Source organism: Notamacropus eugenii, chromosome 3 (genome assembly GCF_028372415.1).
Source record: "Notamacropus eugenii isolate mMacEug1 chromosome 3, mMacEug1.pri_v2, whole genome shotgun sequence".
NCBI lineage: Eukaryota > Metazoa > Chordata > Mammalia > Diprotodontia > Macropodidae > Notamacropus > Notamacropus eugenii.
Window position 1 is genome coordinate 232,960,474 of NC_092874.1, and position 23,888 is coordinate 232,984,361.

A 23,888-nucleotide genomic window follows, 5' to 3' on the forward strand; every position below is an offset into this window, starting at 1 on the left:
GAGTAAGGGGGTGGGGCAGGCTGGTGTGAAAGATCTCTGCATCCTCAGGATTCACAGCAGCCTTCCTGAGATGACAGGGCCTTCCTCTTCAATAACCCTGCTCTTGCTGCTGTGTGGCATCCTGATGGCCTCATGTACCCCTTTCCATGGTAGGCCAGATAAATCCCCAGGATATCAAGCTGCTAGTCACTTTTCACAGTGGAAGGATGTTACTATTTTCTCTCAATGGAAAAAATAGAAAGAAAAAACCAACAGATTTCTTCAAAGGCCATTCAGGCCAATCTAGAGAACAGAAAAATTTCAAGGGGTAAAAAGGGTTAACAGGCAGCATCCTTAGTATTTGAGTCCTCGATCTGCTCTTTAAATACAGCCAAACCAGTCCGGCCTGGCCACTATCCAGTGTCTTCACCCACCAATCCTTATGGCACTAGGAGCCCTGAATGCATCAGCTACACAAACAATCTCTTCCAGAACTACCAGAATTTGTACCTGCAGGCTGCACCTAGCGCTACTTCAGACATGTAGTGAGTAACCACAGTGGGGGTGGGGCTACCCTTCAGTGTTCAGGAGGCTTTAGTCCCTTCCCTACAAGACAATGATCAGGCAGAATCCCCAAGACTCATTTTATTTTGAGTAACTTTGTTTTTGACCCTGTCTCTTGTTGTCTCCCTTGCTCTACCCCCAACTATCCCAATAATAAATTGGACTACGAACAAAAACCAACCCTCCAAGTTAAATGTTAATTGTTCCTTAATTCCTGCTTTGGGAAACCTCTACCACTTTAATGTTAGGGTATGATTTTATTTCCGGAGGTGGGGAAGATAGTGATCTAAAAGCTTGGAGAAGAGCTAAGATGACATCTGCTCTCCTCTACCTTTTTCATCCAGCTTTGGTAACTCCTTTGCCAGCGGTGGAACCCCTTCTTCCAGTGGTAATCTGGCTTCCTACCAGAAGCTAAACATGGATAATGGTAAGAAGGAGAGGGCAGTTGTTCAAAATACAAAAAAATCAAGGATGCCATGTTGGTGGGGAGGCAGTTTGGGAGAACTAATATGAAGAAATGAGCTTGGGGTGTCTCTCTCCAATACCATCCCAAATCTCTTGTCATCTCTGGGTCTGGGACTCTCCTCTTTTGATTCTTCCCTTACTATCCCTCCTAACCCCTTCTTCTCTTAGTGAGAGGGCGGAATACTCTTCCTTAGAAACCCCCATTCCCAAGGAAATTGGGTGAAGGAGCTCAGTTATAATAGGAAAGTATCTATATCTTAAAGTCCCCAAGGGCTTCTGAAGGGACAGGGAGAAAAGAAACTTAGGAAATTGTTACTTGATATCCTGCCTCCTTATTTGTTTATTTCTCTTTGTCTCCTCTATTCACAATGATTGATTTCTCCAGGAAATGCCACAGACATTAATGACAACAGGTACAGAGATTTCCCTGTCATAGAATATCTCCTTGGTGGGTGGGTGGGATGAATCGGGATGTGCTGAAGCTAGCTCCAACCAAGCCAATTTAAAAATTTTTAGCGTGAGCATTTAAATCTCAGAAAATTGGAAAATGCCACAACTCAGGGCTTGATTTGTTGTTTGTGGTGTGTCTAGATACAAGAAAGAAATGAAGAAAATGTTTATTTTTCCTGGAGACCCAGGTGTTAAACATTGACCAGGACACCCTGGGGAGTGGGAGTCCTTAAATTTCCCTACCTCTCTCCTGCAGGTTCCCTGGATTATGCTATATAAAAAATGGGAGGGGATATTGGGTGGGGCTAACTAAAACCATTCTTCACACTACTCTGACTAGTAAGGTTATCCCAGTCCTATCCCCACTTTAAAGTGCAACTATTCTCTTGACCAATCCACAAATAAAGAAAGAATTCTTCCAGTACTTAAGCCAGAATTGAACCAATATGGTCTGTGATGAAATTTATGGTCTCATTTCACCTCTACTGTGAAATGCAACTTTGGGCAAGTCTTTTATATCCAGTCAGAGAAACCGTATTTGAATCAGTTCTGCTATTCCCTACCCATATCATTTACTCTCTCAGGTCCTCAGTTTCCTCATCTGTAAAAGGGGGCTACTGGAATAATTTTTAAAGTTCCAATTCTAAATTTATGATCCTATGAACAGTCCTTGACTTTCTTGACTTCAACACAAATGTATGGGGATAGTAAAATGAGAATATGTTAGAAGATTGTTCATTGATTGCAGAGTAGTGGTGGATGCTATTATCTAGCTATTCTCTTCTTTAGGAGTGACCTGCCCTGTGGCTGTGAAGCTGATGAACAGGCTAAACTTTTCCCCCTTCATCAAGAGACAGCAGCCAGCTAATCCTCCCCCATGAACTGATGCATATCTGCACTTTGAGGTAACTTTAACCGAGACCAGCTTCAGTTTGCTTCCCTATACTGTATCAACATTTCTCTTACAGCTCCAAATTGTTTCCTATCCATAGGTAGATTTCTGCCTTCCTCTCTCAAATGTGGCACATATGCTACCTTGCTTTGACATTCATTCCCTTAACCTACACTTATGTTCTTGCTAAGTGGAGACTGCTCTAGCCACAGTGCCACTAGAGGTCAGTGGTACATGCCCAAAGAGTGAATCTGAGAAGCTGGGCAGGGAGAGATCTAAAAAAGGCAGGAACAGAGTTAAGAGTTTAAGCACTGGAAAAGACTTTGAGAGATCATGTAATTTCTACACCTTTATATATCCTGACCTAAGAAATCTTCAGGAAAAGAGCCATCCCCCACACCTTGCTTCCCAACCTCCTCATTTTTGTTTTCTACCAGTGACCCGCTGGAAATTCCCCCTTTAGTCTATCTTTCCCTCCAACTTCAGCTAAAGCTCTTTCTTTTTACTTTGTGATGGAGGGATGGGGTGGAGGGGAGACAAGAAACACCATTTCACCTTTTGAGAGGCTGCCTATTTAGAGCTTTCTGATTCATGGCCATATCCTTATAAGTTCTCTACATAACTCTCCTAGGTCTCTAGGCCCTAGGTCCTTTCCTTTTCACTTGGATTTTCTCCAAGATCTCCCTCAGATTTAGAACATGACAAAAGGCTTTTCTCAGGCTCTGCTATTTTAGATCTCTGGGGACCAATACCAGAGAAGACATTGGTAGTCTTTCAATTAAATTCAAAACATTTTACATGCCTAATACACATAAGATACTGTGCTAGGTTCTGGGGATAGAAAGATTAAAGTAAAATAATCTTTTCACTCAAGGAAATTTACATTCTTGCTTCAGCCAGGGCAGCAATCCAGGTCAAATACTCCCAGAAAAACCTCAACCAGAAATTTACCCAGGATGGGCAAGCCCAATCTTACACAAAAATACCAGAAAGACAGGGGAAAAATCCATGAACTAAAAAGGTTTTGGGTGTTTGGGGGTGAAGAGAGGTAGGGAATAATTAAGAGGCTGAGGATTGGTGGAATTTATATATATTGGCATTACGCCAAAAATCTGTGAAATTAGTCTATCTTTTTGAATCAAAAAACTCAAGTGCTTTTTATAGCTGGGCTGCAGAGTGATCCCAATTTCTTTTTCTTCCCCAGTTTCTAAGAGGGATTGAGGCCTCTCCTCTCAGCATGCTGCAAACCTGTGGTCTCTGATACTAACCCCTTTCCCCAATCCTCGTTGTTCAACTGTATAATGTTTGATGTCTTTCTCTTGTTCTCTGTATATCTCTGTGTACTGTATATCAAAACTGCTGCTAGGTCTTTTTTTCCACTGTCTTACTCTTGAAGGTATCTAATGATGTATCTAGCAACTTTTTATGCAGTCTACCCTACTCACTTGGGGTAGTAAGGAGGAAGGTGAAGGTTTCTTCTCTCTCATGTATTTGTCTTTCACACTGAGTGGTATCAATCACTGAGTTGGGGTCACTGGTAAAGGGGTCAAATGGGAAAGATGGATAAAAGGAAGCTAGAGGCCCATGGCCTTTCTTATTTAAAAACAAAGCCTTAAGTTAAAGAATATTTTGGCTTTATAACAAGTTACTGTAACTTTTTTTTTGCATAGATTTATTGAGCAGGAGTAGCTAGAATTCCTACCCACTGAGAATTCCAGATATTTACTTTTGTCATCCAAAATCTGCCTCTTTCCCTCTTGTTGTTCTCTGGGCACTGAAAACATGGGTGGCTGAAATCACTATCTTTTTCTCCTTTATTTCTACCCTCTGTACATTCCACCCCATAATTTCTGCCCAGAATTCCCAGAGCAACACTGTAGTGATGGAGAAGCAAGGGACTTGATCCCTTCAACCTTTCCTCACAAAGCCTGGCAAATAACTGCTTGTCTCTCTTTTTTTTAAAAACCATAATGGATAGAGAACAGGCAAATGGTAGCTGGCATTGTCTGTCTTCTTGGATTTCTCCCAGTGTAATAAACAGGCAGGGGAATTTCTTGCACCTATTTGCAACACCAACCTCAAGGTATGGAGGAGGTGAGTGAGCTGCACCCCTTTCTTTTTGTTAGATATTATGCTGCCTTATGCTCTTACCTCTCCCCTTCACCCCCCTTCTTGGTCTGGGGTTTTCTAGTTGTCAGAAGAATGACTGTCTCTGGATTTGTTCCTTCCAAGCTGGGGGCAACAATCTCTCTAAATTTCTATTTTCTGTTTCTTCAACAAGAATCCTTTTCAAAGAATTAACTTTAAGGAAGAAGGGAGGGGAAAATTTTAAGGAAGTAGAGCTTGAAGACTTAATATGTAGGAGCTCCAACTATATCCTCCCTTAGCCACTGGGTGGAAGAAAGGGTCAGAATTTTGGTTTGGTTTTGATCTAACCCTTTCTTCCATCTGATTCTGCCTATGTGCAAGTGCTTTTGTAATTAAGAACAAGACTGGAGGACTTAGACCACTGACTAGAAAGAAAACCAAATTTCCTTTTTTCTCTTAAGGATCACCAGAGTAGTCTAGAACTTGTAAAAGAAAATCTTATCTACAGGGCCATTCTACAGCCTAAAGTCCCTTCTTCCAATTTTTGAGGGTGGCTTCAGGAGGAATCCAAGGAAGAAAACAGAGGTGGGATGGGGTATATGCCCTATAGACAGGATAAAGAAAACACTTAGATTTCTTTCTAAAGTTACTCTAAGGCATAAGGCCAGTATAGAAAGAACTAACCTTTCTCAAACACAACAGACACATCCCTAGAACTAATCTTTTTTAAACAACCACATCCCCACCCCTATCAATCACTAGGAGACTACAGAACTAAATATTTTCCCCAAGATAAATCCACGTCTTTGAGGCAAAAGGAGAAAAGGGGGAGAAGGGGAAGAGATCATCCACGAGTAGCCATATGTCTTAGGATTATAGAATTTACCAGACTTTAATTAGAGCTAAAGGTGGATAAGATAAAGAGTTTAAAAGTACCTGAGAAGTAAAATTAAAGGAAATCACACAATGATAAAGAAAGAAGGGTAAAGTCTCTGATCAAATGAAAAACTATTTTAGTAAAGAGACTTCAGGCCAATTCTGGCTACCAGAGGACCCGAGTCCAATACGTCTTATGTAATAGTGCCATTTAATTATTCTTTTAAGGAGCAGATGAGCTGTGAAGGCATGGGGGGAAGACGGGTGTGCAGATAGGGTTAGTGGAAGAAGGACTAGGAACGCATCACTCATTCGCTATACACACGCACGCCACACAAAACACAAATCCTTCCATGAAGGCCTCATCCTGCATCCTCCTCCTCGCGTCATCCGTCCCCTCCCCCTCCTAGAGCCGGGCTCACAGCATCTGGCTGGCCCATCCACATCTGCCAAACGTTGCATGTCGGAGTGGAAGAAAACACAACGCAACCCCCAGTGTCTATTAAAGTACGAGCGGATATCTTTAACAATAAAACAAAAATGTTAACCTTTCTCCCGCCTGCCTACGTGTTTTCGGGGGAAGGTGGGGAGGAGGCTGGCCCGGACCCCCGGCGGGGAGGGGGGGGGGGGGCACTCAGGGCAGAGGCCCGCTCCCCTCGGGCTCAGACTAGGGGCTCCGCGCCTCGCACAATCGCCGCAAGGACCGGGCGGGCCGGGACGATTGGGCCGGGCGGATCGGGCCGCCCCTGCCCCCGCCGGAGCCCACGCCCGCTCGGGCCTGCTCCAGGTGAGACGATAACGCGCTGGCGTCACGGGACGTGGTGCAGTACCCCGGCTTCGCGCCGGCGCGCTCCCATCCTCGCTGCCCCCCCCCCCCCCCCCCCCGGCCTCCGTCACGTGACGGCGGTGCAGGTGAGCAGCACTTCCGGGGGCGGGCGCTAGCATCGCTGCTCCCCGCTCGGGCTCCGGCTCCGGCTCCGCAGGTCCGCGGGGGTCAGGCTATGGCGTCCTCCTCTGCCTCGTCGGCCACCGTACCGGCGGCGGCGGCGGGCCCCGGCCCGGGTTTCGGCTTCGCCTCTAAGACCAAGAAGAAGCATTTCGTGCAGCAGAAGGTGAAGGTGTTCCGGGCCGCCGACCCGCTCGTGGGCGTGTTCCTGTGGGGCGTCGCCCACTCGGTAAGACTCTGCCCCCCTCGTCCCTCCCCTCCCCCTTCCGGGCTGCGTCCTGGAGCCCCTCCCCTCCCCCTCTCCAGTTCTGCGAGGGGGGACCCCAGGCTGGGGGCCATTCACGCTCCTCCCCCTCCTGCTTTCCAGCCCGGGTGCTTAGCCCAGGTGAGCTCCTGGCTGCCCGAGTCATCTCACCCTCTGGGTGTTCCCCCGGTGGTCCGCAGGTACAGCCTGTCAGAGACGCAGCCCCCTCTCCCCTTTCCAGCCTGGTTTCGAGCTTAGCACGAACTCTTAACAGCTTCCGTGGCCCAGGGATGGGACTCGGGGCCTTGGGGGGAGGGGCACTGTTTTGTCCCCTTTTTTGTGGGGGGCGAAATCAGTGCACGGCGTGGAGGGGGAGCTTGTTAAATGTTTATGGCCCTTGAAGGGAAAGATCGTGAAGAATGTTATCTTTAGGAAGGAAGAGGGACAGCTGTTACTCTGTGTAACTCCAGTGTAAAACACACGGGGACCGGATTGAGATATCAGCAAGAAATAGGGGAGAAGATCAAGTTTTTCTCGAGCACCTGCTTTCCCGTGTTCCCTAACGTCAGAGACTCCCGTCTGTGAAGGTGCCAGGGTGGAAGAGGAAAGCACTGTGTCTGGGCATCTTGGATGGACTGTCTTCCTTTAGCGTGGCCTTGGGGAGACCAGGAGCTTCAGATTGCAACACTGTCTTTGTCCTCAAGTGTAGAACTGAAACCTCACCCCATATATTATATGCGTTTATGATTTGGGAAAAGTGCGTTGGGTCAGTTAGGCAACTCTGTGATCTACATCAGTTACCTAGGTACCCCATTGATCCGCAGACCCTCCTTATGAGGAACCTGTTCTTTATAATGCTATCACCTCACGTTCCACTCTACCCTCTCACGGTAACCTAACCCAAGATAAGCTTTAACAGAACATTTTTCTGTGGTGTTGGAGGAAGTCAACGAAGCACCTGCCATATTGCCTTTTAGGCTCCCTCCAGGGCTCAAGCTCCAGTTCAGTTTTCCTTTCTAGCCTCAGTTGAGTTGTCTCTTGAACATATGTCTTAATGATGATTCAGCTTATAGCACAGCAGGTGGAAGGGATGGCTTAATTTTAGGGAATGGCAAGTTATTTTTCTGGAGGAGTATGTGCTTTCTTTTCCAACTAAATGAGTTGCCACTGCAGTATAAAGAATTTAGATTGGACATCATTCTCTTGGGTGATATTTGGGAGGGGATGGATGTCAGCCTTGGGAGAGAGAGAAGGGGGCAGAGAAAAGCAAAATCAAAGGCATCTGCTCCTTTGGAGAGCCTTAGCATAGGAGGTGGCCCCTCACAATCCCTTCCATATGGTAGATTAAGCAACCCATAGATTCTAACACATTATTTGGGGCCTAGAGGAGAATAATTGGGTGGGAAGGTAAATCACTTTGTCCTTAATGAATGTGCTCCTAATGAGCTTGCACTTCCTGGCTGCCTAGATTTCTTTGGAAATCAGTTGCTTTTTTTTTTTTCTTTATACCTTTCTGAGATTGGGGGACTTTCTATGGAGAATTAGGTCAGAACAGATAGGACTAAGGAAAGAAATGTGCAAATGTGTATTTTCATTATTTATAGTCTTCCCCTAAGCCTTCCTATTCCGTGCTTTTATTCATGGTCTCTATGTTCTGGACATAGATTGGTCACTGCCATTAGCAATTGCTTATAGTTATTAGATCTTTCTCCTTTCCCTTTGTTCTTTCTTTGAAGGCCTTCTTAGCTCCATCTGACTGAAACGATTGCACTTTGAAAACTGGAACACGCGTCTGTTTGTCTTCCAGCTGCTGTTTTCTTTTTCTTTAGAATTTCTCACAGCTTTTAAAATAAACTTGAGAAACTTAAAGGGTTTGCCTGATAAAATGACTTTGTGTTATGAGCATGAAGTCACATGAAGTGGATTTAGTGAAGGGCATTAGGTAAAATTTGTCTGCTTTTATCCTTAAACAGTATGAAGGAATAGAGATTTTGATTCTCCCTCTGTTAAGCACATGTAGGTTTTTTTTAAGGGATGACATTTAAACTGCTGGCTTTCCCTATCCCAACTCTTTTGTATTATCACTTACTGTCTCTTTGTTTGATTTTTCATCAGATCAATGAGCTTAGCCAGGTCCCACCCCCTGTAATGCTGCTTCCAGATGACTTTAAAGCTAGCTCCAAGATCAAAGTTAACAATCACCTCTTCCACAGGTGAGTGAGATATCTTCCTTCTTCTTTCCTCTTATGTAAGTTGAGAGGGTCTCTCTTTACCTCTCTCATAAGTCAAAATTATTTAAAACTTCAGAAGAGAGCCTTAAGGGTTAACCTCTTAGAGTAGTAGAAGCTTAGCACTGAAAGAGATCTCCCCTGTAAGGGTTTATCTGAAGGAAATGTATAGTGGTATTCCTTTTTAATTTGTGCAAGAGCACCAGTAGCAAATCATCCCAGACAGATCATCAGTCTGGTATGTAGAGTCCTTCTTATGTTAACTCAAAGTTAACAGTGGGTGCACTGCTGATCTCAGGGTGACTGAGTTACCTGGTCTGTGCTATATGCTACTGTTAAGATGAGTGTTCACCCCTCAACCCACACTCCAGGGAGAACCTGCCTAGTCACTTCAAGTTCAAGGAGTATTGTCCCCAGGTCTTCAGGAACCTTCGAGATCGATTCGGTATTGATGACCAGGACTACCAGGTAAGGAATTCCCAGTGGGGTGAAGTTGATTTCTCCTACCCAATAAATGAAAGGAGGGGAGTATGGGTCTTTGAAACCAAATTTGGTTCTGAATTTTATATGTTATCTTTTCTTCCCTCCCTTGAGCTGGGTGTTTCTTATACTCCTACATGTTTTCAATTGATTGTTTTGCTTTCTTTTTTAGTGAAAGAGGGATCTCCATCTCTGACCCCTGTTATATTTCCCAGGTTTCTCTGACCCGAAGCCCCCCTAGTGAGAGTGAAGGCAGTGATGGTCGATTTCTTGTGTCCTATGATCGAACTCTGGTCATCAAAGAAGTTTCTAGTGAGGACATTGCTGACATGCATAGCAACCTCTCCAACTACCACCAGGTTAGACCTTTAAATTTCATTTCAGCACTCCTCCCCACAAATGTCTCTGTTACCGTGGCCCCAAAAGACAAAAGACTACACTGTGCCTTTCCCCCTCTATGTAGAGCACTTTTTTTTTTTTTAAACAGATAGAGGTGGACTGTTAGGGCAGCTAGGTGGCACTAGGGATGGAGTACCAGGCCTGGAGTCAGGAAGACTCATCTTCCTGAGTTCAAATCTGGCCTCAGACACATACTCACTGTGTGACCCTGGGGAAGTCACTTAATCCTGTTTACCTTAGTTTCCTCATCTGTAAAATGTACTGGGAGAAGAAAATGGCAAACCACTCCAGTATCTTTGCCAAGGAAGTATCAAATGGGGTCACAAAAAGTTGGACCTGATTGAAAAATGACTCAATAACAACATAGATTATCATCAGATATATATATTAGTGCCTGGTGGCTATATTTCCTTCTGTCTGGGAGCTTACAGCTTAAGATACCCTGTATTGGACGTAGATATAGCATAGTATAAGCAGTAGATTAATTTAAGATCAGTCAATAAAACAACAGCATCAATACCTGTCAGGGGTAAGAAAATATGGAGGATATAGCCATGGTCATTTATAGTACAGGATGAGTCCAGGGAAGCGGTCTAGTCTCCTAAAATCATTTGAAGTATCAGGCAGTGATTGTCACGTTTTTTGGCCCATGGAGCATGTTCTAGAGGTGTCAGAAACACTTTACCTACTCATCTTGGTTCTTTTTGTCACTAATGAAAAACCTGGAAAAAGGAAGAATGAAAAAAGTGCTATTTCTAAGGAAGCACAAATGTCTTCATTCTAGAATCAAAAGCCCAGGTTCTGCCTATGTGAATATTATTTTTGCCTTAAATCAATCCATTGAGGAGTTCCATTGTTCTAAAGAAAAGTGCTTAGGTTGGATCAGGAGATCTGAGTTGTAGATCTCAGTGTCACCAGTTCGGAAAATCTAGCAAATCCCTTATCACTTAGAAACTTCCGGTTTATTCAGTTGTAATATAAGAATAACATATTTGATTGGCCTGTATTACAGAAGTGTTCGATAAGGTAAGTGTGAACATTTAAATAAAAGGTATCATACAGGTGGAAACTAGTAATTTCAACAGCAGAAGGAATGATTTAGGTGCCTTTCTAGGAGGCTTGGTCCCTGTGATCCCCTCTCTTCTGGGCATGACTAAGTTTCAGGTTAGATTTTTCTCTCCTTTAACCTAGAACCACAGTGTCTGAATTCCTTTTGCTGAGTATTTCCTCAGTGGATCTGATTGTTCCTCTTCTCTGATTTTTTTCCCCCCATATCATCTCAATGCTCCCCGGGGCTTCCTTCCTAGTATATAGTCAAGTGCCATGGCAACACGCTGCTCCCCCAGTTCCTGGGAATGTACCGGGTGAGCGTTGACAACGAAGACAGTTACATGCTCGTAATGCGCAACATGTTCAGCCACCGGCTCCCTGTGCACAGGAAGTATGACCTCAAGGTAAGAAGGTGAGGAGGATTAATGGAGTCAGAAAAGGGACTGGAAGAGGACCTAGAAGATTCATCCTGTAGAAAAAGTCAGTGTCAGGTGAAGTGGTGAGGTTCACAAGGGAGCAACAAGAAAGGGGGCTGGTTTGAAGAGCAATGTCCTCACTGTTACTTTAGCTAGTTCTTGACTATCTCTTTCTGGATCTTTCTATTTGTAGGGTTCCTTGGTATCCCGGGAAGCCAGTGACAAGGAAAAGGTGACATTGGTTGTTTTTTGGGGGGAGGGGGAGGGATGGTGTATCTTGGTGTAGAAAGGATATCCATTTCTACTAATGAAGGAAGAAAAATATCTTTGGTTGAAGGATTCCCACAAACTACTATCTACTTATAAACCATGGAAGGAAAGAGGGAATTCTATAGAAAGGCTTCTATCCAGTTAAAAAGTGACTGCTTTTTAATCAGAGCTGAGCTAGATGGGGCTTCTCTGTGTGGGAAATTTTGGGGTTGGTACAAGAGTGGAGGAAGGGATATACTAAATCTGAGGAATAAATGTATTGACTCTCCTTGTCCCATGAGTTTTCTCAATCTGAGAGATAGATTTTTGCTATGAGAAGAGGGATGGAAGAGTAGGGGTGTGGGCAAAGATTGGAAGCCATAGGCATGAGAATAAATCCTGGGGGTAGCAGAAGCTGCAGAGGTGAGTTGGCAGCAGTGAGACCAAGGTACAAACCCTGAGTGACATATCATATTGTGAGTTGATGAAACAGAAACAGTTTAGAATGTAAAGTCCTGGAAGGTCAGGACTCCTTTTCATTTTGTCTTTGTGTCAGTGTCTGGCATAGAGTAGATGATCAATACATGCTTCTTGTATTTGCTTAGTTATGAAGTTATTCTTAGGCTCTGGTCAGGTTTGTGCATTGTTCTAGGCTTTATGGACTTGGGGAAGTGGGGGTGGCCCAGAAGAGTAAGAAGATGAAGCCCAAAGACTGGGCCGGGGAGGGGGTCGGGGGGGGGGGGGGGGGGCAGGTGAGGTGAGGGTGTGTAGAAGGATTTTTTTTTTTTTGAGACTTCATTGGAAACGATTTATCCTAAAACATTGTTCTCTCCATTTCTCTCAGGTTAAAGAATTGCCCACACTGAAGGATATGGACTTTCTCAACAAGAACCAGAAAGTTTATATTAGTGAGGAGGAAAAAAGAGTATTTTTGGAAAAACTAAAGAGAGATGTGGAGGTGAGGTTCGGTGGCTTCAACTTTAAAATGGCATCCACTGTCATTCCTCCATAGGACAGCTATGTCTTCTAGTCCTAATGTAAAGGAGCCTCTCTTTCTTCTGTCTATTTGGTTTAGGTTGGGTTTGAAGGGTTGAGGATGTCCAAATTCTTAGTGGGAAATCCTTCACAACTCTGGTTGGAGGGATGAGATGATAGGTTTGAATTGTGAAAACAGGACTTTGGACTCTAAATTAGAAAGAATCTGACTTGAAAGAAGGCTGCCCCTGCCACTCATCTTCTTAGTCTCTGTCTCTTTTCCCTGGAAATAGGTAGAATCATAGTGGGGTGGAGGGGGCAGAATCCTGGAAGGCAAGAAGTGTTCTGATGTCTCTGACACATTGGTGGGCCTTCAGTTTCTAGTACAGCTGAAGATTATGGACTACAGCCTCCTCCTGGGTATCCATGACATTGTTCGGGGGACAGAACCAGAGGAAGAAGGACCTGGGAGAGAGGAGGAACCAGAAGGGGAGGGAGACTGTGGTATGGCAGGGCCTCCAGCTCTGGTTGGCTCCTGTGGCACCTCCCCTGAGGGCATCGGGGGCTATATCCATGCTCACCGACCCTTAGGTCCTGGCGAGTTTGAGTCCTTCATTGATGTCTATGCCATCCGAAGTGCTGAAGGTGAGTAGGATTTCAGGGACAAAGACATTGGAGCTATTCCTAAAATATTTAAGGAGATGCTCAAGGGCAAGAAAAATTAGGGGACAGTGATTACACCAGAGAATGGTACCCCTGAGTTGGGCTGTATGTTGCCTTTGAAGGATGATATATATATATATATATATATATATATATATATATATATATATATATATATATATATATATATAAAACTGCGAATAAAATAATAAATGTTTTGGAGTGGGGAGTGGAAATCAGGTTTATACTTTGTCTTTCACCATGTGTCCTCATCTCTCAGGGGCCCCCCAGAAGGAAGTATATTTCATGGGCCTCATTGACATCCTGACCCAGTATGATGCCAAGAAGAAGGCGGCTCATGCAGCAAAGACTGTCAAGCATGGCGTGAGTGTTCCCCATAGGCTCATGTGCTCTACTGGCTCCTATCCCCACATTAGGGCTCAGAAACAATTGTTAGGGGGAGAGCTTCAGCTCTCTTTGGGAATCTTTTGTAATGACCAGGGGTTGGGGAGAGGGATTAAAGAAATGAATGTGGAAATCAGAGGAAGGATTTGGGGTGAAGGAGCAATCCACCCCTAGATCCACCCTCAATCCTGTCTTTGTTTTTCAGTTCTCTTTGTTTCTCAATTCTCTCTTTCCACAGGCTGGGGCAGAGATCTCTACTGTTCATCCTGATCAATATGCCAAGCGGTTCCTAGATTTCATCACCAACATCTTTGCCTAGGAGACTAACTGGCACTCCATGATATCTCCTTAGATTGGGTGGGGGAGGAAAGAGTGACAGGGCTATAGGGGGAAGACTGAAGGAGTTACAGGTGTCCTCTTCCTTAGCTAAGTCCAGGTTGCCTCTCCCCGCTCCCAGAGTGATGTCCTCCCTGCTTCTTGTCCTACCCACACCAGCCCCAGAGTCAGCTTCATTAGGGTTTTACTGAGGATTTTTTTTTCACTCCCAAGTGCCTTGATCTTTGTAAAATGTCGTTTTATTTTTGTAAAATAGGAGGAGCTGAATTGGTTGGGGGGAGGGGTATCTTCTGACCCTGGCAGGACCAATGACTGGTTCCGGATGTTGCTCTGGCCTGGAAAGCTTGAGCCTAAGCATGGCTTGAACTTTGCTGTTTAACTTTATTGGAGGCATAGAGGCTCACTCTTCACTCTTCCAACATTCCCTCATGTACCTGGGGCAGATGGGGATGCAGCAGTGTGCATAAAGTGGTGTAGCCAGTCTTGCTCATTGAAGTGGAGGGGTGTGTGGAAGATGCAGCCAGCAGGTTGGCTTCTCACTGGGTTGGGGACTTGAGGGATTACTTGGCTTTGTCAGGGACTTTGAATGGTTTCCTAGCCCCAGTGTCCTGAGAACCTAAGTCTTTTAGCATTCTCTCTGTCTAGGCCCGAGTTGGGGTTGGTGTTTGGTTGCTGCTGCTGGATACCAGAGCCTCTGTCCCTACCTGGGACTGGGACCATTTCTTTAGGCATTTAGGTGGCTAGTCTGGGAGACTGGGGTAAAGAAAGATTCTGGAGCTAAAAGCTCACTATATTTAATATTACTTTCTTTTTGTCTACTTACTTTTGGGTATTGTTCCAGGGACAGGGGAATTCCTCAACCTGGACCAAACCTGGTTATTTTTGGGGTGAATTGAACTCAGCACCATTCCTTCTTCCTCTCTCCCTTCAGCTTTGTCATCAGCCTGCCCCCTTTCAACTTGCCTTGTGCTGTTGTTATATCTCCCAGAAATAGGTGACATTGTCCTCCTTATTCCCTACCTCCTGAGAGGAATCAGCCATAACTGTCCCTCCCTGAATTATATAGGAGTAGTATATCTAACTGGGGGTTGAGGGGCATGAGCATAGGGGAAAGGGCTATAGACTCACTTTGGAGTTGAGACAATCACTCCTTCCCAGGTTTCTCCAGTATTGTCCAAGGTTATGGGTCAGTGCAGTACTCCCTGTGTGGCTGGACTGTTCTGTCAATAAGAGATAGCCCTGTGAATGTTTTCTCCCACCTACTCCCTTGCTCCCACTTTTATTCTTCAGGAGGAGGAAACTGAAGTTGTGTGTGTGTGTGTGTGTGTGTGTGTGTATGTGTGTGTGTGTGTTATGGCTACCTGATTTGTGTGTGTGTGTGGTATGTGTGACATCTAATATGTGCCTCCCTCTTATCCCTCCTCTAGGGGCCTGGTTGAATTTACTCCTTCCCCCTATCTTTCCCCTGTCTAAATGCAATAAAATTTAGGACACCTGCAACTGCCTTTCTCTAGAAATTGGTTTTCTGACCATGTAGCTGATGCATCAGGGGCAGTATGGGTGTCTTCATTTGTTGCAATTTTTTTTTTAAAGAAAAGAAAAAATAATAATCTTGCATATTCCCATTGCTGTCTCAACATAGAAGTAAATTATTAAACCTGAACTGGTCCCTCTTTGTGCTTTGTGTATTTTTGAGATTCACTGTGGCATGGGAGTACTAGACATGGAGTAAATAGACACTGCCTGGATGGGAATCCCATATTACAAATTTAGTAGTGTATATTTTTAGCCAAATAACTTAATCTCTCTAATCTTCCTTATCTGTGAAATGGGTATAATGCCTTTAATCCTTCACAAGGTTGTCAAAGGGATCAAATGAGACTAAAGTGCTTTGGAAACCCTAAAATACTATAAAAAAGCTGTTATTGAGTGTTGGGGTTCAGAATAAGGAAGAACGGGGAGCTGAAAAGTCTAGCAGCAAAACTGTGGTGCCCTAAACCTGGAGACTATGTTTTGAGGATGAGTGATGATGATCCTTAAAGGAAAATGGAATATTTGGGGAAGGGGAGAGGAGAAGAAAAAGTCTTGGGTTGCCTGAGGTTTTTGTTTTTTGCCTTAGGAATATAATAGATTATATTTGAAGAGGAAAAGAGAAGTATCTCTCAACTATGAGAACTTTGAAGTGCCAGATATTGAACTTGGAGGTTAACCTCCTCTGGGATCTTGATTTCTTGGAACACATAGCCCTTCAATAAAATGCATGTGTCCTTTCAGCAGAGAAGCTGAGTAGGAAGCAAGCTTCTTGGGAAGAAATCTTCTGACTGCAAGGGAGAGAGTGGGTGAGGGGAAGGGATACAGCTGGGTCCTGGGAAAGCATGCTGGAGAAAAATCAGTCATCTAGTCCCAGGGGTGGGAAGAATGAATTGATAGTGCTCTCCCAACAGTCCCCTGGGATTTCCAAAAGCCTCCTTATTAAATTCCTCTTTGGCTGCTGGGAAAGAAAAAAAACAGTTAAAAAAAAAAAAAGACTTGTAGATGAGGCCCTAGGGTGAACAAAAGGGTACAAGGTTTTAATCTGGAATGCAGCACAGATTTGGATTAGGCTGGGTATTTTGGGAGGAGTATTAGAAGGGCTGAGCAGCAAATGAACTTTGAATCCCCTTTTTCAGGGCACCTTGATAACATTCTACTTCCTCATTTTCCCTTTCTGTTAATGTGTGGGCTAAAGAATTTGTAAATTCAAAGTTGGGCTCTGACTTTGGCATTTGGAGATGGGTGAGGATTATTGTTGGAGGGGACTTCAATTTGAGAGCAATACAGGGTTATTTTAAGAGTCATGGTATAATTAGGAAAGTGTTGACCTCAGCACCTGGAGAACTGGACTTGAATTCCCCAGGTAGATGTTTACTAACTGAGTGGCCGTGAAAAAGACTCTTCCTTGAGTAGGACCAGGAGAACACTAACATAAAGACTTAAGAATTCTGATGTTGAGAGACTCAGGAATTCTGATCAAAACCATGACCCACCATGATTACAGAGAATTGTAGATGAAATCTGCTACCCATTTCCTAGCAGAGAGGACTCAGAATGCAAATTAAGGCAATGGTTTTGACCATGTCTAATATGAGAATTTGTTTTGCTGGATTATATATGTTTTTAACAGGTTTTTTTTTTTCTTGCTTCTCAGTGGGGAGGGGGAAAGAAGTGGAAGAGGTCAGATCTCTTGGAAAAAAGTAAAATTTTTGTTTTTTGAAAAATAAAATACTAAAAATAGAAAAGTTGCTGAAATTGAAAATTCTGTTCCTTAGGCTTTTCCATTGTAAAAGAGGAATAATAATTTACCATCTACCTTGAATAATGGATATGAGCGAAGCTCTTTATAAGACTTCCAAATGCTATAGAAATGGGGTTGAGGGGTGTATTATTCTCTTAATCTATTCCACCTTTCTGCCTGCGTTCCTGTCTGGCCTGAACGCTAAAATGGGTAAATGATAAAGAGTGTCTTCCCTTCACCCAACTTCAGGATCTTAGACTCAAAAAGTTGAAAGGGACCAGCCATCTAGTCCAGTCCATTCATTTTGCCCATAAAGAACGGAGCCTCAGATAAGTCAGATGGCTTATCCTAGGTCACACGGAGAACAGGGGCGTATTTTTAATATCCATTATTCCTTCATTTCAATTTTCTGTGGCTCCATCTGCAATGAACATCCTAAAAGTGGGTAAATGGTCGAAAGGGGGCTCCTTCCACCCAATCTCATAAATCTAGGACAGAGAGCCGACGGGCATCTTCGAGATCATCTCCCTGTCAAGACCCGGGGCAGAGAAGTCAGTGACTCGCCCTGGGCCACACAGCTCAGAGGGGTCTCGGGTGGCCCTTGAACTCAGGTCATCCAATTTCCAGGTCGATTCGCTCGACCAACCCGACTCCCACAAAGCCGAGGTTGCCCGGGCTCCGTCCACCCCCACCGGCAGCCGCGCAGTGGACTGGGAAAGCAAAAAGGTGAGAAAGGTGGAAGGCGGTGCTGGGGAGGGGCACAGGTGAAGGAGGGCGGGGGGGCTTCTTCCCCGGGCTCCCAGGCTGGCTCGCCTCTCCCTCCCTCACCGCCTCCCCCAGCCCTGCCCTCGCTCCCTCCCAGCCTCCCTCCCTCGCTCCCTCCCTCCCTCACCCCTCCCCGCCCTGCCCTCGCTCCCTCCCTCCCTCGCTCCCTCCCTCCCTCACCCCTCCCCGCCCTGCCCTCGCTCCCTCCCTCCCTCGCTCCCTCCCTCCCTCACCCCTCCCCGCCCTGCCCTCGCTCCCTCCCTCCCTCACCCCTCCCTGCCCTGCCCTCGCTCCCTCCCTCCCTCTCTCCCCGCCCCCAGGAGCGTCCTCACGGAAGGAGGGCTGGGGAGGCGCAGGAAGGACGCTCCGGGATTGGAGGTGGAGCCCGAGAGGCGGCAACTGTCGCCTCCGATCTGGAGGAGGGGGCCGCTGCTGTGGGCCCCGCCTCCCCTCCTTTAGGTCCCCCCTCCCCGGTCCCCCTCCCCATCTTCATCCCTCTCCCTCCTCTCCCCCCCACCCCGTTGCTAAGGTCCGGACCGTCATCCCAGCAACAGCCTCAGTCATGTGACCGGCGATGGCGGCGCTGACGGGAGGTAGGTGAGCCCGGCGGCCCCCCCTCCCCCCAGCGCCCCCCGGACGCGGGCTCGCGCCCCTCGGACCCGACTCCCCGGAGCGCGGGGACCCTCGCCTTTCCCCACCCGCGGCGGCCGCTTCCCAGCCGGGCGTCTTCCCCTGGGCTGCGGGGTCGGGGGGATGGATGCTGGGGAGGGTGCTGCGGGGCCTCGGCGGGGCCTGCCAGCTGCGGGGCCGGGGAGGGGGCCCGGGCGTGTGCGCGCGGGGTCTGTGTGTATCCGTGTGTGCGCCGGGGCAGTCAGGGCCCGGTGTGGCGCGGGGTGAGGGCTTCGGGAAAGGGGCGATGGGGACTCGGGGATCCGGGCCCACTCCAGCAGCTTCGCTGGCCCCGCCCCAATCTGGGGGGTGGGACCGGCCCGGTAGGTCACGGACCGCCGGGCCCTTCCCTCCCCCCGACATTTCCTTAGCCAAACCAGTGTCCGGGGTTGCCCTCCGCTGTCACAGGGCTCCCAGCCTGGAGCCACCCTGCCCCAGGGTTTGGGCTAAGAGCCCTTAGGGGTAGACAGCCTCGGGGTTGGGAGGGGGATGGGAAGTGGAGGGGGGGGTGGATAGGATGGAGACACAGGCAAGGGCAGCCTTTTCTCCCAACAGAGAGGGTCAATGTTTGATTTAGCCAGAATTTAAACTTGACCCCTAGTTCAGTCCCGAGGTTCTCCTCCTAGCTGGATGAGAGATGGAGACCTGAGGAAGTACACCTGTGAGCACGAAGGGCATGCCCCAGTTTCTAGGAACTAGACCCATGTATGAATATTCCCCATCCATGATAGCCTATGCTGATGGACAGATGAGATACCTGGTCTTAAACTAGTAAGAGTGAACTATGGATATTTTTTTGTTATAGAGTCTGCTACCACTTTGTCCACATCTTCAACAGCCAGCAAGCAGGAGTGATTAAGGTTAGACCTTAGGGAGGATTTGCAGGCCTTGAGGGTATACAATTTGGGAATCAGGAGGAATTGTGAGAGCAGTGGAAGTGCAAGAACACAGAGGAAATTCCTACCTGTTTGAACTGAGGGCAAGGGGGCAGGATAATGGTTAAGACAATTGACAGATCAGTTTTTGAGACTTTTCCAATATCAGTTATTCCTCTTTTCTCGTATCTTTTCACTGAAGGAAAAAGGCCCCTGAAGTAAGGTCATAGTGTTAGGGATGAAAAGAGGTTTGAAGCTGGAGTATTGAAGTTTCAGTCTCCACAAAGCTTCTTTTGGAAAGGGGATGGAATACCAAGGGTGGGGGAAGAGAAAGGGAGATGCCGGGTGCAATTGGCTGGTGTCAAGGAGGGAGGAGAAAGGGAGGGACAGGTAAGGAAACAATTTCTATTATAACCCTATTGCCCTCACCCAGTGTTGGGGTCAAAGTCCAGCTGAGTGTGGAAACTTCCGGGATTCCTCCTGCCACCATCGTCCATGGGCTCTCCAGGTACCAGTCCTCCAAGTAATTTGATGCCTACCCATCCCTCACTGTTCCTACCCCAGGGATCTTGTTTTCAGTGCTTCAGTAACTTTGACTCTAGAAATCCCAATTCTTCCACTCCCAGGGCTGCTCAAGTACATAGGGTCTCTGAGTTAGGATGTATCCAGGAAGGTTCCCTTATTTTCTCCCCAACTCTGGACAGAGAGACTCACCACCACCACCATTAGATCAGATATTTCTAGCCCATAAGTAGGGACATAGAGAGAGAAAAGGAAAGCCAATTCTGGATATGCCAGGCTGGGAAGCCTCCCTGCCAGGGTACATGACTTTACCCTGGACAGGGAAAAAGGTAATCAGTGTAACTATAGGGGAAAGTGGGATCAATTCATATGTTTGGTTTAAATGGTAATAAATCAATTGAATCTCCCATTCTGAAAGAAGACCCTATAAGACTGCTGGGAGTTGTGGGAGGGGGGACCAGGAAGAGATACTATGCCTTGGGTTTGGGATTGAATGAAAATGAGAAGGCCATTGTACCTTGAAGCAACTTTCCTTACATTGCAATATAATCTTTCATCTTGAGGAATTACCCTAGTCTTTACTGGGAGAACTTTGGTTAGAATGCAGTAGAATGGAAGGGATGCTGAACTTTGGAGATTAAAATAAAATGGGTACTTCTTTGGTGAGAGGTGGTATTGGGTTGGGCTTTGGAATGGGGCTAATGCTAATCTCACGTAGGTAGTGGGAACTGAGAGTAGAGGCACTGGTATTTGGCAAATAGACCCTATCCTGAAGCCCTTTCATTCTGGGGCAGTGTCGTTCGTCCTGTCCAGGATGGCGGCCTGTGGGGGCAGCTGCAAGAACAAGGTGACGGTCTCAAAGCCAGTGTGGGACTTCCTGAGCAAGGAAACACCAGGGCGACTGGCCCGGCTTCGGGATGAACACCGAATATCCATCCTCATCGATGGAGAGACGTCGGACATCTATGTTCTCCAGCTTGCTCCCCAGGGCCCCCACCCAGCCCCTCCCAATAGCCTCTACCTTGCTAGAAAGGCTCTCAAGGGGCTGCTGAAGGAGGCAGAGAAGGAGCTGAAGAAGGCACAAAGGCAGGGGGAGTTGATGGGCTGCCTGTCATTGGGGGGTGGGAGTGAGCATCCAGAGCTGCACCGCCCAGGGCCCCCTCCTCTCCGGGCTGCTCCACTGCTGCCCCTGGGGGCCAGAGCCCCCTTACCTCCTCCACCTCCTTTGCCCCCACCTCCTCCGCCCCGCCTACGAGAGGAGGCGGAAGAGCAGGAGAGCACTTGTCCCATTTGCTTGGGGGAGATCCAGAATGCCAAGACACTGGAAAAGTGCCGACACTCATTCTGTGAAGGCTGCATTACCCGGGCATTGCAGGTGAAGAAGGCCTGCCCCATGTGTGGTCGTTTCTATGGGCAGCTGGTAGGCAACCAGCCCCAGAATGGGCGAATGCTGGTCTCCAAGGATGCCAGCCTCCTGCTGCCTAGCTATGAGAAATATGGAACCATTGTCATCCAGTACGTCTTCCCACCTGGCGTCCAAGGGGTAAGATCACATGCTTTTTTCTCCCCTTTTGGCCTCTCCCAAGCTAATTCACTGATTTGACTCACCCCTTCTATCATAGGAATAGGGAAAAGAGCTAACCAATGATTTGACATACTGAATATGTTTGGCTGTGTTATTTTCATACATTATGACTGTCTGATCATTGTCCAGGGGTGGGGGATGTCCTACAAAGCCAGCTAAAGTCCATTAAGAATAAGGAAAGGAACTAGCTAATGTTGACATGATAAATCTGGAAGTGTTCACTAGGGCAGGAATTGCTAGAGGTGAATTGTTGGTAAGGGATGGGGGAAAGAAAGTTGGTCAGGTGAAGGCCTCTAGAAAGAGATCCCCAAATCTTAGAGGACTATAAAGAGGGACAATTATTTTGTCATGCCTGTTTGAAAGAGGGAAGAAAGTGGGACAATATAAGATAGGAACAGGAGTGATGGGTGAGGGCCAAGAAGTCATTCTGGGAGCCTCATTGTTAGAAAGTTATGCCTAAGGTAGCGTCCAGTTTTGGTTTTCATAAGAGTGTGAACAATCTGGGTAAGAGTTAGAGAAATGCTGAAAGTGATAAGTAATAAAGTCCCTGGTAGAAGGTTGAAGACATTAGAAAGAGAAGGCTGAGAGTCCTCACTTCTCTGGAAGACTACTCCACTTCAATCCAACTCAGAACCAATCAAAAGGAAAATTGTGCCCAGCTGAAATATGGGTGGTTAGAGTTAGATAGTAGGAAAAACTTTTCAAATATAAGAATTGTTGGTTGGACCAGCCCTCTGATGGGTGACCAGGGTATCTCCTTCTCTAGAAATCTTTCAGCACGTTCCCCTATGTGTGAACTGGGAGCACACCAACAGAGAGATGACCAGGATGACTGTTAGTCATCGGCATGGGCCTCTAGGGTATCCATCCACTGACTGCCCCACCACTCCCCCATCCTCCCAGGCCGAGCACCCAAACCCTGGCGTTCGGTATCCTGGCACCACACGGGTGGCCTACCTCCCAGACTGCCCCGAGGGCAACAAGGTGCTGACTCTGTTCCGAAAGGCTTTTGACCAGCGTCTCACCTTCACCATTGGCACTTCCATGACCACGGGGAGACCAAATGTCATCACTTGGAACGACATCCACCACAAGACCAGCTGCACTGGGGGACCCCAGCTGTGCGACACCTCTCCAATTCCTCTCTCTCTCCTGACCCCCACTGCCATGATGTGGCCCTCAACCCTTGCCCTGGGAACCTTCCTAAATATGTAGTTCTTCTGTACCCGCCCCTTGGACCTCTCCCCAGCTATATTCAACTTAGACCTCCTTTGGCTTCACAACGTTTCCCTTCCCTAATCACAGATTCCCTCCTTCCCCCCCCCATTCCTCATCTCCACCCCCTATTGTATAGTTCTCCATTTTTTAAAAACTTCTCCATGCCTCTTACACACACACACACACACATACACACACACACACACACACATGCAAATACCCACACACACACACACACACACACACACACACACACACACACAGACAGCCTGGTCCTGGGGTACTTAGTCCACAAAACTAATTGGACCCATCCTTCCCCGGGATATGAGACAACCTGGTCAGAGGGAGGGGGGAGGCATGGTCTGGTATTTCTAGAGGGTAAACAGGAAGGGGTGGGCATGGGGGCTAAAGGAACAATATGTTTAACATGCTTCCTCCGTCTCTCTTTGTTTCTAGATTTGGGTACCCGGATCCCACCTACCTGACCAGGGTGCAAGAGGAACTGAGAGCCAAGGGCATAACAGATGATTAAAGGATATTCCCTTCCTTTGCCCCCTCTTCCCCAAACACCCTCCCCTACGGAGGATTCATTACCTCCTCCAACCTGTCAACTGATGTCTTTAATCACTCCTCTCCGTCTTATCTCCAGTGCTCAGGAGGTGTTTCTGTTCTGGAGGGAGCCTTGGATGGGAGGGTACAGCCTCCTGACTCTTCTGTCCCCCACTTTCACCATGTATTTCAGTGTGATGTGATTCCCACCCCCCACCCCAACCCAGATCTCACCATCTGTTTGGGGTTAACCTACAAGGGTTCTATCCATGCTCTCCCTCCCTCTGCCCCTCCCATGTACATACCCTAAACCCCACTGCCCCATGTACCCACCCATACCCCATCCTATCCACTTTGGATCTTTCTGAAACATGCTCCTTAGGAGACCTCTCCGGAAAAGGAATGGAGGAGTGTCTCTTTACCTCCCAACCCGAACCACACACACATAAAACTGTACTTGGCAATGAACTTGGTGTGTGTAGCAGAGGGGAGGGATTGGAGGCTGATACAACACCCCCACGCCAAATGGAGCCTGCTCTGTGTATTCATCAAGCCCCTACACACTCATCTTGTCCCCTCTTTGTGTCTCTGTCTTTCCATCGGTCAGTCTTTTTCCCCCTTTCCTCTACCTTTACCCAGTTTGGAACTGCCACCAGACTAGCTTTTGATTTAATAAAAATAAAATATGCAACGCAACTCTGGATGGGCAGTGGAGAGGAAGGTCCC

The 23,888-nt window shown here is 46.9% G+C and overlaps 3 protein-coding genes across 10 annotated transcripts in view; all 3 read left to right on the forward strand.

The window, feature by feature from the left end:
* Positions 1-3,637, forward strand: part of KIF5A (kinesin family member 5A) — a 31,433-nt gene extending 27,796 nt beyond the window's left edge. For both annotated transcript variants that reach the window (XM_072655178.1, XM_072655179.1), the window contains exons 25-29: positions 371-524; positions 888-970; positions 1,394-1,421; positions 2,248-2,363; positions 3,555-3,637. In XM_072655178.1, coding sequence (XP_072511279.1) covers positions 371-524; positions 888-970; positions 1,394-1,421; positions 2,248-2,326 — 344 coding nt within the window. In that variant the 3' untranslated portion in view covers positions 2,327-2,363; positions 3,555-3,637. The remainder of the gene's footprint in view (positions 1-370; positions 525-887; positions 971-1,393; positions 1,422-2,247; positions 2,364-3,554) is intronic.
* A 2,179-nt stretch (positions 3,638-5,816) lies between these two features.
* PIP4K2C (phosphatidylinositol-5-phosphate 4-kinase type 2 gamma) lies at positions 5,817-15,380 on the forward strand. Of its 3 annotated transcripts, none has more exons than XM_072655180.1 (10): positions 5,817-6,489; positions 8,620-8,717; positions 9,104-9,200; positions 9,428-9,571; positions 10,919-11,065; positions 11,271-11,309; positions 12,171-12,284; positions 12,679-12,946; positions 13,245-13,348; positions 13,608-15,380. In XM_072655180.1, exons 1-10 carry the CDS (start codon positions 6,316-6,318, stop codon positions 13,686-13,688), a joined length of 1,266 nt encoding a protein of 421 aa, XP_072511281.1. In that variant the 5' UTR covers positions 5,817-6,315; the 3' UTR covers positions 13,689-15,380. The 3 variants fall into 3 exon arrangements, with proteins under 3 accessions (XP_072511281.1, XP_072511283.1, XP_072511282.1); XM_072655182.1 differs by lacking the exon at positions 5,817-6,489 and adding an exon at positions 6,520-6,645; XM_072655181.1 differs by lacking the exon at positions 5,817-6,489 and adding an exon at positions 7,073-7,091.
* Positions 15,381-17,853: 2,473 nt separating this feature from the next.
* Positions 17,854-23,863, forward strand: DTX3 (deltex E3 ubiquitin ligase 3). 5 transcript variants are annotated; one of them, XM_072655198.1, is made up of 6 exons: positions 17,854-18,337; positions 19,219-19,273; positions 19,722-19,796; positions 20,605-21,353; positions 22,299-22,516; positions 23,070-23,863. In XM_072655198.1, exons 3-6 carry the CDS (start codon positions 19,784-19,786, stop codon positions 23,143-23,145), a joined length of 1,056 nt encoding a protein of 351 aa, XP_072511299.1. In that variant the 5' UTR covers positions 17,854-18,337; positions 19,219-19,273; positions 19,722-19,783; the 3' UTR covers positions 23,146-23,863. The 5 variants fall into 5 exon arrangements, with proteins under 5 accessions (XP_072511299.1, XP_072511298.1, XP_072511301.1 ...); XM_072655201.1 differs by having other exon boundaries at positions 18,052-18,337; positions 20,624-21,353; XM_072655197.1 differs by having other exon boundaries at positions 22,299-23,863.
* Positions 23,864-23,888: the final 25 nt, after the last annotated feature.

Coding starts and splice junctions, on each gene's coding strand:
- PIP4K2C (XM_072655180.1), top strand. CDS start 6,316: ATGGCGTCCTCCTCTGCCTCGTCGGCCACCGTACCGGCGGCGGCGGCG. Junction 9,201..9,427: donor TTGATGACCAGGACTACCAG/GTAAGGAATTCC, acceptor TATATTTCCCAG/GTTTCTCTGACCCGAAGCCC. Junction 11,310..12,170: donor AAGCCAGTGACAAGGAAAAG/GTGACATTGGTT, acceptor CATTTCTCTCAG/GTTAAAGAATTGCCCACACT.
- DTX3 (XM_072655197.1), top strand. Junction 21,354..22,298: donor TCCCACCTGGCGTCCAAGGG/GTAAGATCACAT, acceptor CCATCCTCCCAG/GCCGAGCACCCAAACCCTGG.